The 27636-nt window shown below is 44.4% G+C and overlaps 1 protein-coding gene across 1 annotated transcript in view; it reads right to left on the bottom strand.

Annotated features, from left to right (window-relative positions):
• The window catches only part of TSPAN33 (tetraspanin 33), a 74913-nt gene extending 47565 nt beyond the window's left edge, over positions 1 to 27348 (bottom strand). The window contains exons 1-2 of the mRNA XM_077264399.1: positions 27089 to 27348; positions 3523 to 3580 (exon numbers count right to left, since the gene is read on the bottom strand). Coding sequence (XP_077120514.1) covers positions 3523 to 3580; positions 27089 to 27178 — 148 coding nt within the window. The 5' untranslated portion in view covers positions 27179 to 27348. The remainder of the gene's footprint in view (positions 1 to 3522; positions 3581 to 27088) is intronic.
• Between the last annotated feature and the right edge of the window lie 288 nt (positions 27349 to 27636).

Genomic DNA, 27636 nt, shown 5'->3' with positions numbered 1-27636 from the left:
GAACTGCTGACACACTCCAGCTACATGAGGTCTGGCATTGTTCTGCATTAGGAGGAACCCAGGGCCAACCGCACCAGCATATGGTCTCACAAGGGGTCTGAGGATCTCATCTCGGTACCTAATGGCAGTCAGGCTACCTCTGGTGAGCATATGGAGGGCTGTGCGGCCTCCCAAAGAAATGCCACCCTATACTATTACTGACCCACTGCCAAACCGGTCATGCTGAAGGATGTTGCAGGCAGCAGATCGCTCTCCACTGCATCTTCAGACTCTGTCACATGTGCTCAGTGTGAATCTGCTTTCATCTGTGAAGAGCACAGGTCGCCAGTGGCGAATATACCAATCCTGGTGTTCTGTGGCAAATGCCAAGCGTCCTGCGCGGTGTTGGGCTGTGAGCATAACCCCATCTGTGGGCCTCGGGCACTCAAACCATCCTCATGGAGTCTGTTTCTAACCATTTGTGCAGACACATGCACATTTGTGAAACCCAAACATACTAACAAGTACTAAAGGGTTGGATTTGTTGTAAAATCTAAAATAATAAAGTATTAATGTGACAGTACAGATCAATCCAAACTGAGCAAGGGGGAGCTACAAATTCAATATTTTATTATAGAAAAACATAACAGCATCAATAAATACAGAGACAGCAGTACAAAGTGGCAGAAAAACACAGCTAGATGGTGAGCGCCTCAGGTGGTAGAATAGGCGCAAAAAAGATAACACATATAACCCCCCCGCTGCACAATCCGCAACAAGCAGAGCTGCCAGTATCAGGGCTGCATAAAGTGACAGTGAATTTTTATTCAATAGTCTAGCATAAGACCGCAGCCACACAAAGGCACTATGTGCCTAAATCTTAAATAGATGTAGTAAAGAGCAGTAACCAACTAGCAAGGTGCTGGGCAAGATGCCAAATCAGACTAGTTCATATTACCTTGGGAGGTCATGGCAGCAGCACAGTGCGGGCATGCAGCGGGGTGTGGAGAGCCTCGACGCGCGTTTCACCGCCTTGGCTTCGTCAGGAGGCGTCTTTGTGTGGCTGCGGTCTTATGCTAGACTATTGAATAAAAATTCACTGTCACTTTATGCAGCCCTGATACTGGCAGCTCTGCTTGTTGCGGATTGAGCAGCGGGGGGTTATATGTGTTATCTTTTTTGCGCCTATTCTACCACCTGAGGCGCTCACCATCTAGCTGTGTTTTTCTGCCACTCTGTACTGCTGTCTCTGTATTTATTGATGCTGTTATGTTTTTCTATAATAAAATATTGAATTTGTAGCTCCCCCTTGCTCAGTTTGGATTGATGTGCACTGTCAACTTTAATACTTTATTATTTTAGATTTTACAACAAATCCAACCCTTTAGTACTTGTTAGTATGTTCGGTTTTCTTAGTGTTAGCCCTTGAGGGGGGAGGCCCCTGGGTGGCTCCCAGGACTCTTTTGTAGGTTCTACATGCACATTTGTGGCCTGCTGGAGGTCATTTAGCAGGGCTCTGGCAGTGCTCCTCCTGTTCCTCCTTGCACAAAGGCTGAGGTAGTGGTCCTGCTGCTGGGTTGTTGCCCTCCTACGGCCCCCTCCACGTCTCCTGGTGTACTGGCCTGTCTCCTGGTAGCACCTCCAGCCTCTGGACATTACACTGACAGACACAGCAAACCTTCCTGCCACAGCTCGCATTGATGTGCCATCCTGGATGAGCAGCACTACCTGAGCCACTTGTGTGGGTTGTAAAGTCAGTCTCATGCTACCACGAGTGTGAAAGCACAACCAACATTCAAAAGTGACCAAAACATCAGCCAGAAAGCATTGGTACTGAGGTGTGGTCTGTGGTCCCCACCTGCAGAACCACTCCTTTATTGAGTGTGTCTTGATAATTGCCAATAATTTCCTTCCTTCGTCTATTCCATTTTCACAACAGCATGTGAAATTGATTGTCACAGTGTTGCTTCCTAAGTGGACAGTTTGATTTCACAGAAGTTTGATTTACTTGGAGTTATATTCTGTTGTCTATATATTATATTGTAATATATCTTATCAGAGAAATCTGCTTCTTTCTCCACCAACTAATCAGTCATTTTCAAAATTCTCAATTCTGAGGTAAAAAAATCTGTATTCAGTGAAGACATTTTCCCTTTACTGAGATAGGAGAAAACGGAATAATCTACATAGGAGGTGGCAGTTGTTACTGGTTACAATTTCTCTTAGTAATGTAATAATCTGTTTTCACTGAATACAGATTTTACCTGTGAATTGAGAATTTTACAAATTTTCTTATTTTCATGTGTACTCGATTTAATAAAAAAATATAATTGACAGTTATGCTTTAAAATTCCTTTCTTTTTAAATATATTTATACTAATATAAATTACTATACTAATTTGGATGTTTTGGGTTCTCATTATGATTTAAAAAGAGAAAACACAATAGTTGGACAATAAATGGCTTCACCCAACCATTAACCATGAGTGGTGAAAAAGTTTATGGGAAATATGCAAATGCATGTAGAAAAGCCACGGAGACACCATCACATGGGATGGGGGCAGTGTTCTGGATCACTGCGTTGAGAAACATGTGATGGTGTCTCCGCAGTGTTGGATGTTTTGATCTCCCCGAGGTCATTCATCCTTATGTTTATAGTCTTAGGCTTAGTCCAGCCGCAAATTGGCCCCTCCCTACTCTCCTCCAGTCAGTGCCCCCTCCCTACTCCCCTCCAGTCAGCGCCAGTGTGTCGCCCCATCGCGGACCAACTTTTACTATTGATGCTGCCTATCAATAGTAAAAAGATATAATGTTAAAAATAATAAAAAAAAAAAAAATTGTGCTATTCTCACCTTCCGCCGTCCACCGATGTGCACGATGCTGCTGCCAGCTTCAGTTCCCAGTGATGCATTGCGAAATTACCCAGATGACTTAGCGGTCTCGCGAGACAGCCAAGTCATCTGGGTAATTTCGCAATGCATCACTGCGAACAGAAGCTGGCGGCAGCATCGCGCGCATCGGCACAGCTTCGCTGGATGCCGGAGGGTGAGTATATATCTTTTATTTACTTTTTTTTTTTTTTTTAACAGGGATATGGTGCCCATACTGCTATGTACTACGTGGGCTGTGTTATATACTGCGTGGGCTGTTATATAGTGTGTTATATACTACGTGGCTGTGCTATATACTACGTGGCTGTGCTATATACTGCGTGGGCTGGGTTATATACTGCGTGGGCTGGGTTATATACTGCGTGGGCTGAGTTATATACTGCGTGGCTGTGTGTTACGTGGGCTGTGCTATATACTATGTGGCTGCTATATACTACGTGGCTGTGCTATATACTACGTGGCTGTGCTAAGCGCGACGTACATGCATACATACATATTCTAGAATACCCGATACGTAAGAATCGGGCCACCATCTAATATATCTTACGTTAGTAGTGCTCAATAGTCTTTAGCTAGTTTCCCGTCTTAGAGTATGTGTATTTTATTCTTCACATTCCGTTAGGAAGCAAGGAAGAGCACATAATGAGCTTACCGGCATGTTTCATTAGCCGTGCATAGACTCCAATAGCCACCATCACCATGGAAATTACCTGGAAAGACATAAAACAGATTAATGAAATATAGTTCCTGGCAGCCAGTACATGGTCTACAGGAACAGTCATTTTCATTATAAAAAGCTCCAAAGAGTTTTCTTATGACGCAAGTGTGTCATTAATAATAATGTGTGTATAGTTAATAGTTTTAAGGTTGAAATGAGACAGAAGGCCATCGAGTATAATCTATTCCTAACATATTGATCCAGAGGAAAGCAAAAGCCCTGTGAGAAAGATAATTGCCCCAAATTAAGCGAAACATTACTTCATGACTGTACATGTGGCAATCAGACTAGTTTCCTGGATTAAGATCAATGTCCAATCACAGAATATAGTACCCATAACGCTTAATATTCTACTTTTTGACAAACGTATTTTCCAGCCCAACTTGTACTTTTTCAGTACATCAATCATTACAACTTCATGTGGTAGAGAGCTCCATAAAACTATATTTTTGTCAGTAGCATCTATGCCTCTTCTAACGCGTCTCATGATTACATATGCTGGTCTGGTACTGGTCACTGAAGTTGAGTTTACTGTAAACCAGTATAACCCTAGGCTTTTTCAGGGTCAGTTTTACCCAGAGTTTTACAATTTACTACATGATTATGTATTTTATTTAATTGCACCTAGTGCGTAACTTTACATATATCTACATTAAAGGGAACCCGTCACCCCCCCAGGCGTTTTTAACTAAAAGAGACACCTTGTGCAGGACTAATGCTGCATTTTGTCAAGGTGGCTCTTTTAGTTCGGGTCCCTGCCACTGATGAAATATTCACTTTTATAATTTGTCCCTGATGCCTTGATATAGACCTGGGGGCATGTCTTTTCTCCTGGACAGAAACGCCTCCCAGCCGTCACTCAGAACCTCTGCGCGTCGGGCTCCGCCTCCTCTGCCTTCATTAACGTCCCACTGGGGCTCCCGGATTTACCGCCTTGTCAGTGACCACCGCGGTGCGTCCCTCGCTTCCAAGATGACCTTCCGCGGTTGAAGCAGCAGCCGCAACAGCGACCACTCCGTGTGTTCTGCTGAGGCCCCGGCGCTGAAAGTTCGAAGGGCAGCGCAGACTGCGCATGCCCGAAAAAAAAAACAACAAACTTACAGCGCATGCACCGGGGCCGCAGCAGAACACACGGGCGACTGCTGCGTGTTCACTTCCTCAAAGTGGTCGCTGTTGCGGCTGCTGCTCCGATCGCGGAAGGTCGTCTGGCAAGCGAGGGACGCACCGTGGTGGTCACTGACAAGGCGGTAAATCCGGGAGCCCCCGTGTGAGACGTTAATGAAGGCAGAGGAGGCGGAGCCCGACGCGCAGAGGCCCTGAGTGACGGCTGGAAGGCGTTTCTGTCCGGGGTAAAATACATGCCCCCAGGTCTATTTCAAGGTATCAGGGACAAATTATAAAAGCGATTATTGCAGCGTTGGCAGGGACCCAAACCAAAAGAGCCACCTTGACAGAATGCAGCATTAGTCCTGCACAAGGTGGCTCTTTTAGTTAAAAACGCCTGGGGAAGGGGGTTGCGGGGTTGACAGGTTCCCTTTAAACTCCAATTGCAGCTCAACTATCCAGCTTGCATAAATCCCTCTGTAATATTAAATTATCCTCCTCAGTGTGTTATTAGTAAGTTTAGTATCATCAGCAAATACTGAAATATTACCTTGTATGCCCTCTACAAGGTCATTAATGAAATGAAGAGGTCCCAATGCAGACCCTTAGGTACTGCACTGTTAAATGTTACCCAATCAGGGTGTGCTCCATTAATAACCATCCTCCATTTTATATCACTTAGCCAGTTGTTAACTTAATTACACATTTTCCCCCATTTCCCATTATTCTCAGTTTATATACCAGCCTCTTATGCAGCACTGTATCAAATGCCTTTGAAAATTCTCCGATAGACAACATAAACAGCTTAAACCTGGTCCTACCTTATGAGATTAGTTTGACAGAACCCATTCCCTCATAAACCCATGTTGATGCTGGGATATGAGGCTATTTTTAGTGAAATACTCCTGGATAGCATCTCTTAAACACTCTTTCCGTCATACTCTTCCACCATGTTACCCATATTTTTGAGGGGGCCACAACACTATACTTATTGAGTCCCCTCAAGAATATTTTGTTATTCTTTTTACTTTCTTTGGCAATGAGTCTCTCTGTCTCAATATTTGCTGCCTTGATTTTTTTTATTTTTTATACACAATTTATTCTTGTCTATATACTTATTTAATACTCCGCCACTAACCTCTTGCTATACTTATCTACGGTAAAGGCTTTCTTTCTGTCATTTATTGCGCCCTTTACTGCTCTACTTTTCCACATCATTTTCCTCCTATTTCTAGCTTTTCTTATTCCCATAGGGTGTATATTGAGCACAGGTTCTATTATTATCAATAGCCTGTTTCATTTGATGGACCTGCAGGTTTCTGCTTCTCAATTTATACCATGGTAGTTTAAGTCCCCCATAATAATAGATTCTACCTGATTTGATCCCTCATCTACAGTATTTGCTTTCTGAGGATATTTTCTGTCACTTCTATTATATTTGGAGACTTACATCAAGCCCCAATCAGTATTTTATTATTCTTTATATTTATATATTCCGGAGACACTTCTTTTTCTCCCTTATCTCTTGCTTTCTTTCTGGTGTAGCAAAGGTAATATTTTAGTGACTACTAACTTAACTGTCCTTCAACTAACAGCTTAGATCCTTAAAATCCTTTCAAGGACCTTCCATCCAATATGACCGCTAGGTCCTCAGCAGCTAATTATGTTTTTCAGAGTGAAACATATCTGGCGGAAATCATACAGTGTCTGATACACACTGCGGGTTGGTCACACAGTGTGTATCAGCTGTCAGGTTTCCTTTAACTTTTAATATCTCCATCAGCTCTCCAAGACATGGATTTATATACAGTAGTTAGCTGCTCACCTCCATCCCCCTCCGCTAACTGAGCTGCTCTTATAAATTTTGCCCTTATCAATCCAGTGTAGAATTGTGATCCCAGCACCCTACGGCATCACTGCTCTCACTGTCCGGAGATGTGTGCTTGTTTACCTGCACTGCTACATACGGAAATACAGTGATAGAATACGAACAAACCACTGCCAGCTGCATGTGTTACAGAACAACTTGTGCGGAGCTCTACAGTTCTACTAATATTACAGTATTACTATTCACCAAAACTGTCACTCGAGGAGGAGTGCCCGCCCTGCTAGAACCTAAAAGAAACACTAAGGAGACTGGATAGTTCTGAGCAGCTCAAGGGACAACGTCAGAATACCCGTTTAATATAGATTTTTGAGCAGAATCCAGAGCTCAGCAATGCATCAACCGCACCAAAGCACAGACCAAGCTGCAAATCATTAACCAGGGACTTGTGACTTGGGGCTGGATGTTTCCAAACCTTTAGCCTACTTCCCAAATGTGATAGAACCCTCTGTAACTACTAAAGTTAATTAGCATTCAGCCCACGTACACAGAGGTCTCTGCATTAATTCTAGTCCTTATTGAAGGTACAGCCAGTTTTTTTTAATCCTGTGACATTGAGCAAGATCATTTTCGACTTTTCTGAGACAAATATTTATAAGATGAAATGTTTATATAATGTTTCTGAGTGGCAGTGTCATAGAGGTCCTGTTGTGTATAAATGTTGTACTCTTCAGATTTGGCGTTATACTAAGCCTTGAGGACTTCTAGTTCTCTCCCTCTCAGAAGATACAGTTTGCATATTTCCCAGAGGAGCATTGCGGCTATAAGTCTCCTCATCTCGGCATACTTAGCATCAGTCTCCGCAAGTAGAAAAGATACTTCTTGGATGTCACCAGAAAAACAAAACAAAACACCATTTACCGGCAGATATAGAGATAATCTGCGGGTTACCCAAATGCGGGAGAAAATAAACTTTATTCCCCCGGGCAGCGTTTCAGCCCCAGCCACCAAGCAGTGAATGAACTAGCGCTTGCATCGCCCCCCTGATTGAAACCCAAACGCTGCCGAAATGAATAAAGTTAATTTTCTCCCCCCAGCGTTTGTCTAAGTGCAGACACCGGGCAGGTTATTAACCTGCAGATTACCCCATATCTGCAGGTTAATGTCATTTTTTCTGGAGACCGGTTCTCTTTAAAAAAAAAAAAAGTTATAAACCACTGAATACTTTCCAATGTTAATTTTTTTTTTTTTTTGTTTTATCTACTGGCTAACATGGTACAAAGATATATTTATCCTGTACCTCAAAATTGCTAATTTTGATAATAACTGATCAATTCTGGTAGATAAAGAAGCAGATTTCTCTGATAACATATATTACAAAGTTGCTTATTTTCACGTGTCATTGAATTATGATATATAAATCAAAACAGCAGTTACACTTTAATTAAAGTTAATTCATTAGGTGCCAAATACTTGACTGCTAATATCTCCTTAGCGGAGATGTGACATTGTTTTTTCTACTAACACATTTTATTCCGCTTTGCAGCCAATACAACATTATGTATCCTGTTCAGCCTGTACAATTTGGTGAAAGGTCCTCTTTATAGGCAGCAGACCTACGGTATAGTTTAATCAATTCTTACAGACAACACTGTTCAGAATAAGCTTAACACTGCAGTTTTCAGTTTCAGCAGACATGGATGCAAAACCTCTATCCCCTCCCATTCTGAAAAGTTACCTAAAACTACTGCCATGTTTTTGTAACCTTCAATATTTCTGAGAAGAACCAGTGCAAATACATTGCTTTGAGAAAGTATTCATATCGTATATCATATCATATAGTGAACTTTTCCACATTTTTTCATGTTAAACCCACAAACGTAAATGTATTTTATTGGGATTTTATGTGATAAACCAACAAAAAGTAGCAAGTATTTGTGAAGTGTAAATTATATGATACATGGTTTTCTAAATTTGATAAAAATATATATATATATATATATCTGAAAATTGTGACATGCATTTTTATTCCGTTCCCCTTTCTGTCCACTCCCCCTCTTCAGAGTCAATACTTTATTGGACCGTCTGAGCTCAGATTCTCAACGGGATTTAGTTCTAGACTGTGACTGGCCCATTCAAACACATGAATATGCTTTAATACAAACCCTTCCATTATACTGTAGCTCGAGCAGTATATCTAGGGTCATAGTCATGGTGGAAGTGAACCTACACTCCAATCTTAAGTCTTTTGAAGCCTCTAACAGGTATTCTTCCAGGATTGTCAGTATTTTGCTCCATCTTCCCATTACCTCATATCAGCTTCTCTGTCCCTTTTGTAGAAAAGCACCCAACAGCATGATGCTGCCACCATGTCTGACTGTGGGGATGTTGTTTCCATGGTTAATTTTCCTACGCACATACAGCATTTTGCATTTAGACCAAAAAGATCTACTTTGGTCTCATGTGACCAGAGCACTTTCTTGCACATGCTAGCTGGCTTTTTACAAACTGCAAATGCTTATAGCTTACTTTTAAAATCAGTTTTCTTTTTGCCATTCTTCCATAAAGATCAGATTTGTGGGGAACATGATAGTTATCTTGTCCAGATACTACCTCCTGAACTGTGGATCTCTGCAGCTCCTCCAGACTGACCATGGACCTCTCATTTGCTTCTCTAATTAGTGTTCTTCTTGCTTGGGATGTAAGTTTAGGAGGATGGCCATGTATTGGTAAGACCCCTAATGTTCTCAAACAAACCTCGTAGGCATTTTGCAGGCAAGCTGTAGTTATACAGAGAACAAACGACACACAGTGGGACTCAATTTACTAATTATGTGACTTCTGGAGGCAAAAGGTCACTATTTAGGGGTATCAAACTACAGGGGGCTAGATACAAATGCATTAGAAAACCCATGTATCATTTCCTCTACACTTCACAAATACTCACTCCTTTGTGTTGGTATTTCTCATAAAATCCCAATAAAATACATTTAACTTTGTCGGTGTAAAGTGAAAAAAAAATTGAAAAGGTTCAAAGGGTATGAATTAGTGATGAGCGAATATACGGTACTCGTTGCTCGGGTTTTCCCGAGCACGCTCAGTGGTCTCTGAGTATTTGTTAGTGTTCGGAGATTTTGTTTTCCTTGCCGCAGCTATATGATTTGCGACTACTAGCCAGCTTGATTAGATGTGGGGATTCCCTGGCAACCCCCACATGTACTCAGGCTGGCTAATAGCTGTAAATGAAGCAGCTGAAATCAACAAAAAAACGAAATCTCTGAGCAGTCATAAATACTTGGAGATCACCCAAGCGTGCTCCGGAAAACCTGAGCAACGAGTACACTCACTCATCACTAGTATGAATACTTTTTCAAAACACTGTAAGTTGCATCTATTTTTGATTTGTGACTAGGTCAAATATTTGCCCAGAATTTTCCTGTTGCAGAAACACCATTTACATTCAAGAGATATAGATCGCCATTATAATTAGGGGAATTTAACTCTCTGGATTTACCTTAAATAATTTACAGTTTAAGGGCTCGCTCACATAAGGGTATTGAGTGCTATGAGATGTTTTGTTGGATAGCACGCAGACCAGTGTTATTCTATGGGGAAGCTCAGATTTGTGATTATTTTCTCATGCTGTGCTTGCCTCCGAGAATTGGATCACAGGCACCCATGCAAGTCTATGGGTGTGAGTGACACATTGGACTGCACTTGGATGTTATCTGAGTGGTCAGATTACCGTGGATGCCGACAGTGGAGGAGATGGAGAAATTACTTTCTTCGTCTTCTCCCCACCTGTGCTGCAATTCTCTCATGCGAGAGGGTCGGCGCACAGAGCACTGACACTCGGATCAGATTCTGACAGAGCATGAGCCAAGAGTCATTTGCATAGTCATCCCCGATTCTCTCACACAGGCCAATGTGACCCCGGCCTAAGGCTACTTCTTAGGAATATGATGATGGAGTAAACTTCATTTAAAATATTTACCGTAGTAACTGGTACATAAGAACAATGCAATGACAAAAAATGAGGCCAAAACCCAATGATCCCATGGGTATCACTTACACAGCTAGAATACATGGTCATCTGATATTGTTCTCACCTCCGAGGAAAGAAGAATCAACAGTGCTAGGACCCATCCAGGGGCCGTTATAGAGAAACATTGATATGTTCACAGATCGTACACATAAAATCACTATTTATTGGTATCAATATAAAAATATACAGAAATACAAAAATCCCCCCAAAAATGTGACCAAATGCAAAGTGATGATAAAAAAGGCAAGTAGTTCGAGAGGGGCCGTCACCCTATACTGTCCACTAACCTCGACCTACCTGTCAGCGGAGGTTAGTACCCTCTTGAAAAGGAAATGGCGCCCCCTCTCCCTGAAGGATACTATGAGACCCTAATAGGATGACACATCAGGGAGAGTAAAAAAACTTGTATACATGTTATATGGGGATGCTAAATAGCCAAACATTGATTCTGGACAATGATCTAGATAGACAGACTAAAATTCAGCACCAAAATCATGCCACTATACAAAATGTACGGTATGTATACAGCTGGTGGTAAAACAATTGCAGCAAAGCTACATTAGATATGCAGCGTTGAATGGCATACCCCAGAAGGCTGGTAACCATAGGTTTTTCTATATACCGGTTATTCAGTATTCAATGATGTAGCAAGTTATACTAAGGTAACAATACCAAAATCATCTTGTTGCAAAGTAATAGATGTGCTGAAAAAAGAACACTGGTAGAACTATATTGTTTGAGATAGGTATCACAAAGTGACATCTCTTAATAAAACACAATAGATCCACAATAGATGAGCAAATTACACTAAACTCACAAGACATGTATGAAGCATGCTACGCGGTTTTCTTCACAATTGGCTCATCAGGAGTACATACTATACAAGTTCATTAAGCATAGAATATATGAACACATTAGGTCACATAGCTCATGAAAATAGTGGTGTTCTTAGGCTAGGTTCACATTTGCGGTTGAGTCCGCAGCGTATCGTCCGCAACTGCAAACGCATGATAACGCAGCGGTTTTTTTTATCTGCACCAGCTTACGCATGACGGCAAAAAACCCGCAGCGGTTGAATGCGCTTTTACATGCTTTTTATGCGCATGCGTTTGACATTTCCAGTAGGGCGTGTCTCAACGGGCGTGTCTAAATCAGTTCCTGGACATGCGCAGTCCAAAGTACGCAAGCGCATCGAACGCATGCATACGCAAAGACATGCGCGTGCATGCGTTCCCATAGACAGTAATGCGGTTTTTAATGCACTCATCCGCATGAGCATGCCTGCACATATTTGATGGAAATTTGCCGCCTCAATAATTGCAACATGGCGCGTTAGCCGTGCCCGGCCGCAAAAAGACGAATGTGTAAGCGAATGCAGGCGAACGTATGCACCTGCGTCTACAATGTTAAAGATATGAAATCAAGACGCATGTGGATGTATGAGTCCAAAATGCTGCGGACACAACCGCAAATGTCAAACCGGTCTTATTGATAAAGTGCCTGGTGCATGCTCTGGATACAATGTCCAGTTATGGGTGGAGGTCTCGCCCAGTGGCAATGAATGATTCAGCCCCCTCCATGCAGCATGTCATGTGTTAGGCTAGGTTCACATTGCGTTAGTGGGTGATCGCTAACGGACAGCGTTGCACGGCAAAAATGTCGCAATTAACGCCGTGCAACGGGTCCATTAGCGCACCCATTGACAGCAATGTAAATTTTGCCTGTAGCGCATCACTAGCGCGTGCCTTTTTCGGCTCGCGCTAGCGATGTGCCGTTCTTTTGTAGCGCGCCGCGGACGCTGCTTGCAGCGTCCGCGGCGCGCCCGAGGTCCGTTCACAGCTCTCGCAGATCGGGGATCTGCGAGAGCAGGGACGTTAGCGCGACCCCTAAACGCGGCCCCTACAAAAACATTGCGTTAGCGCAATCCGCAAGCGCTAGCGCTAAACGGATTGCCCTAACGCAATGTGAACCTAGCCTTAGGCTCCCAAACCCCATTCAGTAGAGGATGGGGAGCGGGGGCGCATTTCAAGAGGGTACTAACCTCCGCTGACAGGTAGGGATGAGGTTAGCGGACAACGTAGGGTGACGGTCCCTTATCTGCCTTTTTTATTATTATTTTGGATTTCATGGACTCTGCATTTTATCTTCATTACACAATTCATTTCCATGGTCTGAAAATGTAATAAATATTTGAAAAAAAAATATGAATTTCTCAATTCTTCAATGAATTTGTGCTATCAACTGCATTTACTTGTTCAGAAATACCCACCCCCAAGTGTGACCAAATGATACAGTACCCATGTATTTCTCATTACTTTCTACATATACCGGTAATGTATCTACATCCATGACACGTTTATTATTATTACAATGTAAAAACAATATTAACCCCTTCCCAACCTTTGACGCATACGCTGCGTCATGAAAGTCTGTGCCAATCCGACCTATGACGCAGCGTATGCGTCATGGAATGATCGCGTCCCTGCAGATCGGGTGAAAGGGTTAACTCCAATCTCACCCGATCTGCAGAGACAGGGGGAGTGCTGCTTCAGCCCAGGGGGGGTGGCTTCACCCCCCCGTGGCTACGATCGCTCTGATTGGCTGTTGAAAGTGAAACTGCCAATCAGAGCAATTTGTAATATTTCACCTAAAAAACTGGTGAAATATTACAATCCAGCCATGGCCGATGCTGCAATATCATCGGCCATGGCTGGAAATACTGAAGTGACCCCCCCCCACACCCACCGATCGCCCCCCCCAGTCCTCCGTTATGGGGTCCGGTCCCCTCCGTCCACCTGCCGGCTCCCCCGTCCTCCTGTCCGCTCCCTCCTTGTTCGGATTCACCCCCCCTGTGCTCCGATTACCCCCCCTGTGCTCCGATCCACCCCCCCACCACCCCTTCATACTTACCGATCCTCCCGGTGTCCGTACGTCTCCTCGCTGGGCGCCGCCATCTTCCAAAATGGCGGGCGCATGCTCAGTGCGCCCGCCGAATCTGCCAGCCGGCAGATTCCTTACAAGTACATTTTGATCGCTGTGGTAGGTTCTATCACAGCGATCAAAATAAAAAAAATAATAAATAAACCCCCCCCCTTTATCACCCCCATAGGTAGGGACAATAATAAAATAAAGAAATTTTTTTTTTTTTTTTTTTTCGTTTTCCACTAGGGTTAGGGTTAGAACTAGGGTTAGAACTAGGGGTAGGGTTACGGGTAGGGTTAGGGTTAGGGGTAGGGTTATGGCATGTGCACACAGTGCGGATTTGGCTGCGGATCCGCAGCGGATTGCCGCGGATCCGCAGCGGATTGGCCGCGGATCCGCAGCGGATTGGCCGCGGATCCGCAGCGGATTGGCCGCGGATCCGCAGCGGATTGGCCGCGGATCCGTAGCGGATTGGCCGCTGCAAATTCGTAGCAGTTTTCCATCAGGTTTACAGTACCATGTACACCTATGGAAAACCAAATCCACTGTGTCCATGGTGCGGAAAATTCCGTGCAGAAACGCTGCGTTGTATTTTCCGCAGCATGTCAATTCTTTGTGCGGATTCCGCAGCGCTTTACACCTGTTCCTCAATAGGAATCCGCAGGTGAAATCCGCACAAAAAAACACTGGAAATCTGCTGTAAATCTGCAGGTAAAACGCAGTGCCTTTTACCTGCAGATTTTTCAAAAATCGTGCGGAAAAATCTCACACGAATCTGCAACGTGGGCACATAGCCTTAGGGTTAGGGTTGGAATTAGAGTTAGGGTTGGAAATAGGGCTAGGGTTGGAAATAGGGTTAAGATTAGGCTTGTGGTTAGGGTTACGGATAGGGTTAGGGGTGTGTTGGGGTTACAGTTGTGGTTAGGGTTGGGATTAGGGTTAGGGTTGGGATTAGGGTTAGGGTTGGAATTAGGGTTACGGGTGTGTTGCGGTTAGGGTTGTGGTTAGGGGTGTGTTGGGGATAGGGTTGTGATTAGGGTTATGGCTACAGTTGGGATTAGGATTAGGGGTGTGTTGGGGTTAGTGTTGAAGTTAGAATTGAGGGGTTTCCACTGTTTAGGCACATCAGGGGTCTCCAAACGCAACATGGCGCCACCATTGATTCCAGCCAATCTTGCGTTCAAAAAGTCAAATGGTGCTCCCTCCCTTCCAAGCCCCAACGTGCGCCCAAACAGTGGTTTACCCCCACATTTGGGGTACCAGCGTACTCAGGACAAACTGGGCAACAACTGTTGGGGTCCAATTTCTCCTGTTACCCTTGCAAAAATAAAAAATTACTTGCTAAAACATAATTTTTGAGGAAAGAACAATTATTTTTTATTTTCACGGCTCTGCGTTATAAACTTCTGTGAAGCACTTGGGGGTTGAAAGTGCTCACCACACATCTAGATAAGTTCCTTGGGGGGTCTAGTTTCCAAAATGGGGTCACTTGTGGGGTGTTTCTACTGTTTAGGCATATCAGGGGCTCAATAAAAAATTGCTTGCTAAACATCTTTTTTGAGGAAAGAAAAATGATTTTTTATTTTCACGGCTCTGCGTTGTAAACTTCTGTGAAGCACTTGGGGGTTGAACGTGCTCATCACACATCTAGATAAGTTCCTTGGGGGGTCTAGTTTCCAAAATGGGGTCACTTGTGGGGTGTTTCTAATGTTTAGGCACATCAGGGGCTCTGCAAATGCAATGTGACGTCCGCAGACCATTCCATCAAAGTCTGCATTTCAAATGCCACTACTTCCCTTCCGAGCCCCGGCATATGCCCAAACAGTGGTCTACCCCCACATATGGGGTATCAGCATACTCACAACAAACTGGGCAACAAATATTGGGGTCCAATTTCTCCTGTTACCCTTGTGAAAATAAAAAAGTGCTTGCTAAAACATCTTTTTTGAGGAAAGAAAAATGATTTTTTATTTTCACGGCTCTGCGTTGTAAACTTCTGTGAAGCACTTGGGGGTTGAACGTGCTCACCACACATCTAGATAAGTTCCTTGTGGGGTCTAGTTTCCAAAATGGGGTCAATTGTGGGGGGTTTCTACTGTTTAGGCATATCAGGGGCTCTGCACACGTAACATGATGCCCGCAGACCATTCCATCAAAGTCTGCATTCCAAAACGTCACTACTTCCATTCTGAGCCCCGGCATATGCCCAAACAGTGGTTTACCCCCACATATGGGGTATCAGCGTACTCAGGAGAAACTGGACAACAACTTTTGGGGTCCAATTTCTCCTGTTACTCTTGCAAAAATAAAAAATTCTGGGCTAAAAAATATTTTTGAGGAAAGGAAACACATTTATTATTTTCACGGCTCTGCGTTATAAACTTCTGTGAAGCACTTGGGGGTTCAAAGTGCTCACCACACATCTAGATAAGTTCCTTGGGAGGTCTAGTTTCCAAAATGGGGTCACTTGTGCGGGAGCTCCAATGTTTAGGCACACAGGGGCTCTCCAAACGCGACATGGTGTCCGCTAATGATTGGAGCTAATTTTCCATTCAAAAAGCCAAATGGCGTGCCTTCCCTTCCGAGCCCTGCCGTGCGCCCAAACAGTGGTTTACCCCCACATATGGGGTATCATCGTACTCAGGACAAACTGGACAACAACATTTGGGGTCCAATTTCTCCTATTACCCTTGGGAAAAAAAAAAATTCTGGGCTAAAAATCATTTTTGAGGAAAGAAAAATTATTTTTTATTTTCACGGCTCTGCGTTATAAACTTCTGTGAAGCACCTGGGGGTTATAAGTGCTCACTATGCATCTAGATAAGTTCCTTGGGGGGTCTAGTTTCCAAAATGGGGTCACTTGTAGGGGAGCTCCAATGTTTAGGCAAACAGGGGCTCTCCAAACGCGACATGGTGTCCGCTAACGATTGGAGCTAATTTTCCATTCAAAAAGTCAAATGGCACGCCTCCCCTTCCGAGCCTTGCCGTGCACCCAAACAGTGGTTTACCCCCACATATGAGGTATCGGCGTACTCAGGAGAAATTGCCCAACAAATTTTAGGATCCATTTTATCCTGTTGCCCATGTGAAAATGAAAGAATTGAGGCTAAAAGAAATTTTGTGTGAAAAAAAAGTACTTTTTCATTTTTGCGGATCAATTTGTGAAGTACCTGGGGGTTTAAAGTGCTCACTATGCCTCTAGATAAGTTCCTTGGGGGGTCTAGTTTCCAAAATGGGGTCACTTGTGGAGGAGCTCCAATGTTTAGGCACACGGGGGCTCTCCAAACGCGACATGGTGTCCGCTAAAGATTGGAGCCAATCTTTCATTCAAAAAGTCAAATGGCGCTCCTTCCCTTCCAAGCCCTGCCGTGCGCCCAAACAGTGGTTTACCCCCACATATGAGGTATCAGCGTACTCAGGACAAATTGGACAACAACATCCGTGGTCCAGTTTCTCCTTTTACCCTTGGGAAAATAAAAAAATTGTTGCTAAAAGATCATTTTTGTGACTAAAAAGTTAAATGTTCATTTTTTACTTCCATGTTGCTTCTGCTGCTGTGAAACACCTGAAGGGTTAATAAACTTCTTGAATGTGGTTTTGAGCACCTTGAGGGGTGCAGTTTTTAGAATGGTGTCACTTTTGGGTATTTTCAGCCATATAGAACCCTCAAACTGACTTCAAATGTGAGGTGGTCCCTAAAAAAAATGGTTTTGTAAATTTTGTTGTAAAAATGAGAAATCACTGGTCAAATTTTAACCCTTATAACTTCCTAGCAAAAAAAAAATTTCTTTCCAAAATTGTGCTGATGTAAAGTAGACATGTGGGAAATGTTATTTATTAACTATTTTGTGTCACATAACTCTCTGGTTTAACAGAATAAAAATTCAAAATGTGAAAATTGCGAAGTTTTCTAAATTTTCGCCAAATTTCCATTTTTTTTCACAAATAAACTCAGAAATTATCGACCTAAATTTACCACTAACATGAAGCCCAATATGTCACGAAAAAACAATCTCAGAATCGCTAGGATCCGTTGAAGCGTTCCGGAGTTATTACCTCATAAAGGGACACTGGTCAGAATTGCAAAAAACGGCAAGGTCATTAAGGCCAAAATAGGCTGGGTCATGAAGGGGTTAAAAGAGTAATCCAGCTTTCAATAGAAAAAACATAGCTGAGAATAATACAAGATTACAAATAAAGACTACACACCTCTTCTCCTGGTATTCCTGTTCTGGTGCCCCAAAGGGTCTTCCAGCCTTTGCTTACAAGCAGATTACACAGGACCACTGCAGCCAATCAGTGTCATCGGCACTACCGGCTCGTCCGCTCGGAGATGGGAGACATTATGCCAGTATTTTTCTGCTAGTGCTTGTTGCGGTGGTCACACGCTGACTGCTCGTAGACTAAGGGTTGGTACACACGACCGCTTTCTCTCCATCTGAGATAAACAGTACAGTTATTCTGATCAGACTCTGGTCTGAGTTGCATATTTTTCTCGGAGGTGGAGATGAATAAAAAAATTCTCCACTCTCTCTGTTGTGTCAGTTGGTGAGAATCCAATAGATTCAATTGCTGATTTCGATCCGACACTCGGATCTAAAATCGGACAGGTCTCCAATTTTTTCTGAAGACTAATAAAAACTGGACATGTGCACAGCTCCATACAATATCATAGGTACGAGTGTTTCCAGTAAAAACCACAGATAGCCCTCAAGGGAAGACGGCACGATCGCCGGAGGGGGTTGGAAGAAGTGAGCGGAGTTCTTCTATTTTAGAGCAATTTGTTGTCAAAAAAGGAAAAATGAAAAGTGAATGACAGAGACAGAGGCCGGAGGAGGGCAGAGACACCTAGTAGTGCTTCCGGAATGCACACAAGGGTCATTCTGTTCTCCCACCTGCAGGGACAGGCCTGGAGCCCCCAGTATTAGCATGTCATTAGAGAGAGGCCTAATTATAGGGGATAGGTTTGGGTCACACTGATATTTTAATTGCACACGCTGGCTGTTCTCGGCACCACTGGTATATTCCATGGCATTACTGTAACCTCTGGGCCAATATGTAATCCTGACCGAAAGTTTGGGGAGAAACAAAATACCGTCCGTGACCTTGTATAGTGTGGAAGTCAGCCGTCCTCCCCCTGTTGTGTCACTGTCACCGCCATGGCAAGTTATGCAGATATGTGCACATTTGTTAATATGTGATTATTACTTTGCTGCTTTCATCTGTAAGTGGCCGTCTAGTATTGTCCTATTAGATGGGTGACATGTTGTGGGGGGCTTCTGGCACAGGCCTTCTGAAATGGTGGGAACTTAGGCATTTTAGGTTAGATCCATGCAAGTCTATGGGTCAGTGAAAAACACTGGACCGCACTCGGATGACATACAAGTGCAGTCCCCATTTTCACTGACTGACAGAATGGAGAAAGTGGAGAACCTGTTTTTTTGTATACACCTCCAAGAAAAATTGATGCCACTCTGATCAGAATAATTGGAGTTGTTTTCTCAGATGGAGAGAAAACATTCATGGGCACCTACTCTAAGGGCTGGCTCACACGAGCATAGAACATGGCCTAGTGCTATGTGATAAAACATTGCATACCACTCAGATCAGTGTTATTCTATGGGGCAGCTCAGATCTGCGATTTGGCATGAGAAAACAATCGACGAATGCTGCGAGTGCTTCCGAGAATCGGACTGCACTTACTCAAGTCTATGGGAACTCGTGAAACATCAGACTGCACTCAGATGTCATCCAAGTGCAGTGTGATTACCGCAGATGCCAGCAATGGAGGAGATGGAGAAATTGCTTTCTCTGTCTCCTTCGCATCTGTGTTGCATTTGAGGATCGGAGCACAGAGCACTGACACTCGGCTCACGCTCGTAGCAGGGCTGGTGCTGAGGGTCATTAGCATTTCGTATTGGATGCTATACGCTACTGTCACCCTGGCCTAAGAAGTAGCACTTGATATACATGTGCTTTCCTCTGGCAGACCTTCCAGCAAATCGAAGTCCAACTACAGTGATGGCAGAAAATGGAGTTGTACCTGCAATGAGCAGGATGCTTCCTTGGAAGGTGGAGAATAGAGGCTTCCAGCATGATGTTCATGAGGCCATTTGGAAGGAATCTCCTCACACAATATAGAAGGGAAATGCCACAAAAATTATTCCAGCGCGTTGATATGTAACCATATGTAATGGCATTAAAGAGAATCAAAAGGATCAACATGGATTTCTCTGGAATAAGACATCAGATCGCTGATATAAAAGTATCATTTTTTCAATGTGTTAGGACCTCCATGCCCATATAGATGGCTTAGGAGGGTTAAGGCTATGTTCACACGCTGCGGTTTTTGCTGCGGATCCGCAGCGGATTTGCAGCTGCGGATCCGCAGACGTTTTCCATGCAGGGTACAGTCCAATGTTACCCTATGGAAAACAAAATCCGCTGTGCCCACGATCCTTTTTTCCGCTCGAAAATCCGCGCTGATTTTCTGCGGAAAAAAAGAAGTAGCATGTCACTTCTTTCTGCGGATTCCGCAGCAGGTTTCCACCTGCCCCAATAGGAAACTGCAGTTGGAAACCCACAGTGGAATCCGCAGTAGAAACAGGACAAAAAACCGCAGTGGAAAACCACCGCGGATTTTCACTGCGGGTTCTCAAAATCAGGACCTGAAAAATCCGCAGCAAAAAAAAGGATCGTGTGAACAAGGCCTAAGGCTAGGTTCACATTGCGTTAGGGCAATCCGTTTAGCGCTAGCGGATTGCGCTAACGCAATGTTTATTTAGGGGCCGCGTTCAGGGGTCACGTTAACGTCCCAGCTCTCGCAGATCCCCGATCTGCGAGAGCGGGGAACGGACCTCGGGCGCGCCGCGGACGCTGCAAGCAGCGTCCGAGGCGCGTCACAGAAGAACGGCACATCACTAGCGCGAGCCGAAAAAGGCACGCGCTAGTGATGCGCTGCAGGCGAAATTTACATTGCTGTCAATGGGTGCGCTAACGGACCCGTTGCACGGCGTTAATTGCAACATTTTTGCCGTGCAACGCTGTCCGTTAGCGATCACCCATTAACGCAATGTGAACCTAGCCTAAGCCTTCTTACAGATTCCCTCTAAAGGCAAAGTGACTACTCCAGGGATCCTCTACATTGCCCTGTTCTAACTAAAGACTCACACCCTTATACCTTTCCAGGAGGACCGCTCGGCTATTTGAGCCTTACTGAAGTATAACTGTATGGTTGAATACTAGGGTAAGTTCACACAGGACATTTTTATTGCTTTTTTTTTCTGCAGCAAAACCTGATCTTCTTGGCAGGAAAGAAGCCGCGTCAAAAATGCAGGTTTAGGTGAGTTTTTTTGTTGCGTTTTTCTTTCTCTTTGTCCAGGCTAATATCCTTGGATTTTCAGCAGCAAAAACTCAGCAAATGATACCTGCGTTTTTGCTTTGTTTTTTTCAACACCCATTCAAGTCAATGGGTGAAAAAACGCAGCAAAAACGCTGAAAGAAGTGACATGCTCTATGTCTAAAAAACACAGCAAAGCACAAAATACTGATCACACAAAAAACCAATGTGTGTGCATGAGATTTCTAAAATCTCATAGGCTCTGCTGGTATTGTAAAAAGCAGCTGAAAATTAGCATAAAAACACAGCAAAAAAGCAGCAAAAACGCCCTGTGTAAACTTACCCCTAGAGTCGAGTTCAGTGGCCATGTCAATAATCCGTGACTGCTGGACCAGAGCCCTCCTACTGCCGGCCAGCTTTCTTGGCACCTCTTCTGGTCATTAGGCCTGGCACAGTGTCATGTGTGTGTCATGCCATAACGATGACACTGGGTCTACTAATCCTGAGGCCGGTTTCACACGTCAGTGGCTCCGGTACGTGAGGTGTCAGTTTTCTCACGTACCGGAGACACTGATTCACATAGACACATTAAAATCAATGTGTCTCTGCACATGTCAGCGTGTTTTCACGGACCGTGTGTCCGTTTGAAAAACACGGAGACATGTCAGTGTTCGTGGGAGCGCACGTATCACACGGACCCATTAAAGTCAATGGGTCCATGTAAAACACGTACCGCACACGGATGCTGTCCGTGTGCCGTGCAGGAGACAGCGCTACAGTAAGCGCTGTGCCCCCAGCTTGTGGTGCTGAAGCCGCCATTCATTTCTTCTCTCCATCAGCATTCGCTGGAGAGAAGGAATGAAAAATCATTGTTTTTTTATTTTTTTTTTGTGTTTAAAATAAAGATCCTTGTCACCAGCCCCCTCCCACCCCATGTGCTGCCGCCCGCTGGAAATAAAATACTCACCCGGCTCCCTCGATGCTTCCTCTCAGCGTCGCAGCTTGTCCTGTATGAGCGGTCACGTGGTGCCGCTCATTACAGTGATGAATATGCGGCTCCACCTCCCATAGGGGTGGAGCCGCATATTCATCACTGTAATGAGCGGTACCACGTGACCGCTCATACAGGAAGAAGCTGCGCAACTGAGAGGAAGCATCGAGGGAGCTGGGTGAGTATTTTATTTCCAGCGGGCGCACCGGGGGTGGGAGGGGGGTGGTGACAAGGATCTTTATTTTAAACACAAAAAAAAAAAAAAAAAACAATGATTTTTCATTCCTTCTCTCCAGCGAACGCTGCTGGGAAGAAGGAATGAATACCGGCTTCAGCACCAGATGCAGGGGACAGCGCTTATCTCTAGCGCTGTCTCTTGCACGGTCCGTGTGGTACCCAGTCGGCACACGGGCGGCACACGGCTGCCGCACGTGTGCCACACAGATGGCCTACGTGAGCACACGGACACGGATAACTCCGGTACCAATTTCTCCGGTACCGGAAATATCTGGACGTGTGGGACAGGCCTAAGAGGTGCCGAGGATGACGGGCAGACGAGCTGTCTCTCTGGAGTAGAGGTAAAAGCTGTTTGAAAACTACAAACTCTCTGCACATTCCTTCATGAACTGAAGAGTATAGTATTGCTATATGTCAGTGTTGAACACTATAGTAATACTACACACTTTATAACTAAAGGATAGTATATGATATTTCCAGTAATAAGATTGGAAAAATTACAACAAGCATACTTGTGAGAATCTGCAAAAGGAATTCTAAGGTAAGACTTGGATGACACATATAACTAGTGCCCAATAGACCCACTGGATTACATTGAGGTCCATCAGGTTCCATTGTGAAAGGATAGTCAGAGTTGCATGCAGTCCATCTGTCACACATGCTCATCACCGGCGACCCTGGGCACAGTGGGGGACATGCCATAGGATGGAGCCCGGAGAGGTCAGTGGGTGCACTCCCATCTTAAGGTACCGTTACACTAAACGATTTACCAACGATCACGACCAGCGATACGACCTGGCCGTGATCGTTGGTAAGTCGTTGTGTGGTCGCTGGGGAGCTGTCACACAGACAGCTTTCCAGCGACCAACGATGCCGAAGTCCCCGGGTAACCAGGGTAAACATCGGGTTACTAAGCGCAGGGCCGCGCTTAGTAACCCGATGTTTACCCTGGTTACCATTGTAAATGTTAAAAAAAAAAAAAAACACTACATACTTACATTCTGGTGTCTGTCACGTCCCTCGCCGTCAGCTTCCCGCACTGACTGTGTCAGTGCTGGCCGTAAAGCACAGCACAGCGGTGACGTCACCGCTGTGCTCTGCTTTTACTTTACGGCCGGCGCTCACAGTCAGTGCGGGAAGCTGACGGCGAGGGACGTGACAGACAAGGGAATGTAAGTATGTACTGGTTTTTTTTTTTACATTTACAATGGTAACCAGGGTAAACATCAGGTAACTAAGCGCGGCCCTGCGCTTAGTAACCCGATGTTTACCCTGGTTACAAGCGAACACATCGCTGGACCGGTGTCACACACACCGATCCAGCGATGACAGCGGGTGATCCAGCGACGAAAGAAAGTTCTGGACTTCTAGCTCTGACCAGCGATGTCACAGCGGGATCCTGATCGCTGCTGTGTGTCAAACACAACGAGATCGCTAACCAGGACGCTGCAACGTCACGGATCGCTGTCGTTCTTGTTGGAAAGTTGCTCAGTGTGACGGTACCTTTAGGAACAGTTTCTTATTAGCAATTAGATTGCATTTAAGTGATCTGAGCTAATAAACTCCATATCTCATAATTACAGGTGAATTGTAAGCGAGAAATAATTAGGTGCTTTATGAGAAGCTATAAGATAACTGGGTGAACATATGGGGCAAATTCGTGACAAGGTCTGAATACTGCATGTAATACAGACAGATTTTGTCATTCTTGAGCCATATGTGGATATCCTCTGAGGGTATGTGCTCACAAAGTGGAGTCTGACAGATGATACAGACAGATCGCACAGTACAGGCAGATCATACAGACATATTATGCACTGCAGGCAGATCATACAGACAGATCATACATATACAGAGATTGTACAATACAGATAGATTGTAGATTAGAGGCAGATTTTGTACAGAGACATAATCGTCCAGTACAGGCAGATCATACAGTAGAGATATTGTGGATTACAGGCAGATTTAGTACAGGCAGATGGTACAGTACAGGCAGATGGTACAGTACAGATATTGTAGATTACAGGCAGATTTAGTACAGACAGATCGTACAGTAGAGATATTGTAGATTACAGGCAGATTTAGTACAGACAGATCGTACAGTACAGATATTGTAGATTACAGGCAGATTTAGTACAGACAGATCGTACAGTAGAGATATTGTAGATTACAGGCAGATTTAGTACAGGCGGATGGTACAGTGCAGGCAGATCGTACAGTAGAGATATTGTGGATTACAGGCAGATTTAGTACAGGCAGATGGTACAGTACAGGCAGATGGTACAGTAGAGATATTGTAGATTACAGGCAGATTTAGTACAGGCAGATGGTACAGTAGAGATATTGTAGATTACAGGCAGATTTAGTACAGGTCAGATGGTACAGTACAGATATTGTAGATTACAGGCAGATTTAGTACAGGCAGATCGTACAGTAGAGATATTGTAGATTACAGGCAGATTTAGTACAGGCAGATGGTACAGTACAGGCAGATGGTACAGTACAGATATTGTAGATTACAGGCAGATTTAGTACAGGCAGATGGTACAGTACAGATATTGTAGATTACAGGCAGATTTAGTACAGGCAGATCGTACAGTAGAGATATTGTAGATTACAGGCAGATTTAGTGCAGGCAGATCGTACAGTAGAGATATTGTAGATTACAGGCAGATTTAGTACAGGCGGATGGTACAGTGCAGGCAGATCGTACAGTAGAGATATTGTGGATTACAGGCAGATTTAGTACAGGCAGATGGTACAGTACAGGCAGATGGTACAGTACAGGCAGATGGTACAGTACAGATATTGTAGATTACAGGCAGATTTAGTACAGGCAGATTGTACAGTAGAGATATTGTAGATTACAGGCAGATTTAGTACAGGCAGATGGTACAGTACAGGCAGATGGTACAGTACAGGCAGATGGTACAGTACAGATATTGTAGATTACAGGCAGATTTAGTACAGGCAGATCGTACAGTAGAGATATTGTAGATTACAGGCAGATTTAGTACAGGCGGATGGTACAGTGCAGGCAGATCGTACAGTAGAGATATTGTGGATTACAGGCAGATTTAGTACAGGCAGATGGTACAGTACAGGCAGATGGTACAGTACAGATATTGTAGATTACAGGCAGATTTAGTACAGGCAGATCGTACAGTAGAGATATTGTAGATTACAGGCAGATTTAGTGCAGGCAGATCGTACAGTAGAGATATTGTAGATTACAGGCAGATTTAGTACAGGCAGATCGTACAGTAGAGATATTGTAGATTACAGGCAGATTTAGTACAGGCGGATGGTACAGTGCAGGCAGATCGTACAGTAGAGATATTGTGGATTACAGGCAGATTTAGTACAGGCAGATGGTACAGTACAGGCAGATGGTACAGTACAGGCAGATGGTACAGTACAGATATTGTAGATTACAGGCAGATTTAGTACAGGCAGATTGTACAGTAGAGATATTGTAGATTACAGGCAGATTTAGTACAGGCAGATGGTACAGTACAGGCAGATGGTACAGTACAGGCAGATGGTACAGTACAGATATTGTAGATTACAGGCAGATTTAGTACAGGCAGATCGTACAGTAGAGATATTGTAGATTACAGGCAGATTTAGTACAGGCGGATGGTACAGTGCAGGCAGATCGTACAGTAGAGATATTGTGGATTACAGGCAGATTTAGTACAGGCAGATGGTACAGTACAGGCAGATGGTACAGTACAGGCAGATGGTACAGTACAGATATTGTAGATTACAGGCAGATTTAGTACAGGCAGATTGTACAGTAGAGATATTGTAGATTACAGGCAGATTTAGTACAGGCAGATGGTACAGTACAGGCAGATGGTACAGTACAGGCAGATGGTACAGTACAGATATTGTAGATTACAGGCAGATTTAGTACAGGCAGATCGTACAGTAGAGATATTGTAGATTACAGGCAGATTTAGTACAGGCGGATGGTACAGTGCAGGCAGATCGTACAGTAGAGATATTGTGGATTACAGGCAGATTTAGTACAGGCAGATGGTACAGTACAGGCAGATGGTACAGTACAGATATTGTAGATTACAGGCAGATTTAGTACAGGCAGATCGTACAGTAGAGATATTGTAGATTACAGGCAGATTTAGTACAGGCAGATGGTACAGTGCAGATATTGTAGATTACAGGCAGATGGTACAGTACAGGCAGATGGTACAGTACAGATATTGTAGATTACAGGCAGATTTAGTACAGGCAGATGGTACAGTACAGATATTGTAGATTACAGGCAGATTTAGTACAGGCAGATCGTACAGTACAGATATTGTAGATTACAGGCAGATTTAGTACAGACAGATCGTACAGTAGAGATATTGTAGATTACAGGCAGATTTAGTACAGACAGATCGTACAGTAGAGATATTGTAGATTACAGGCAGATTTAGTACAGGCGGATGGTACAGTGCAGGCAGATGGTACAGTACAGATATTGTAGATTACAGGCAGATTTAGTACAGGCAGATGGTACAGTACAGGCAGATGGTACAGTGCAGGCAGATGGTACAGTACAGATATTGTAGATTACAGGCAGATTTAGTACAGGCAGATGGTACAGTACAGGCAGATGGTACAGTGCAGGCAGATCGTACAGTAGAGATATTGTAGATTACAGGCAGATTTAGTACAGGCAGATGGTACAGTGCAGGCAGATGGTACAGTACAGGCAGATGGTACAGTATAGGCAGATGGTACAGTGCAGGCAGATCGTACAGTGCAGGCAGATCGTACAGTAGAGATATTGTAGATTACAGGCAGATTTAGTACAGACAGATCGTACATTATGGACAGCTCTCCTGGGAACTGGCAGCAGTGTCACTGTGAATAGACAGTGGCCACCCCACTGCCCACAGCCCTGGACACAGTCACACGGCAGAGCTTTTCTAGGACTTGTAGTGCCCGAGCTGTGCCCAGGAATGTGGGTACTCCCATGGCATGTGGGGCCATACACACGTCCAGAGCAGAATAACAACAACTCACCCAGAAGAGCGTGTTGAAGAAGAAGAGGAGATACTTCACCACAGGACTGACGAAGGAGAAATCCTCCCCGGTGACCGCTCTCCTCGCCATGGCTGTATTCTCTGCAGCTTCTTGTACCAGAGACCCTAGCACGCGAGTACCGGGGAGGGGGCTAATTAAATAAGGGCACAGCGCCCCCTAGCGTTGCCGGTCACCAGGTTCATTGATCAGACGCAGGTAATGCTGAATGATCCGCGGCCGGACAACGCGCCCGCACTGCCAGCTGCCGCCCGCTCCCGCGGCTTATCATTCCACCACAGCGTTTACCTTTCGCTGATTGGCGCGCTGCTCTGCCAGCTGCCTGCTGATTGGTCTTTTCAGCTGTCTATCACAAGCGGACACCTGTATGAGGTAGTGGCTGGTCAGGAGCGAGCAGCAGGGACGGAGACGAACAACATGGGTGTATAACGTCAGACGTGACGGGGTGGAAGCTGAGGAAGGCTTCTGTCTGGTTATGGGAAGAGACTTTCTGTGTTCTCGTCTGCGCCGTTGTCCATAACAACCACTGG

The sequence above is a fragment of the Ranitomeya variabilis genome, chromosome 5, assembly GCF_051348905.1.
Source record: "Ranitomeya variabilis isolate aRanVar5 chromosome 5, aRanVar5.hap1, whole genome shotgun sequence".
In the NCBI taxonomy this organism is placed as follows: domain Eukaryota; kingdom Metazoa; phylum Chordata; class Amphibia; order Anura; family Dendrobatidae; genus Ranitomeya; species Ranitomeya variabilis.
Note: the sequence above shows the minus strand (reverse complement) of the source record. Positions and strands in the feature narration are given on the sequence as shown.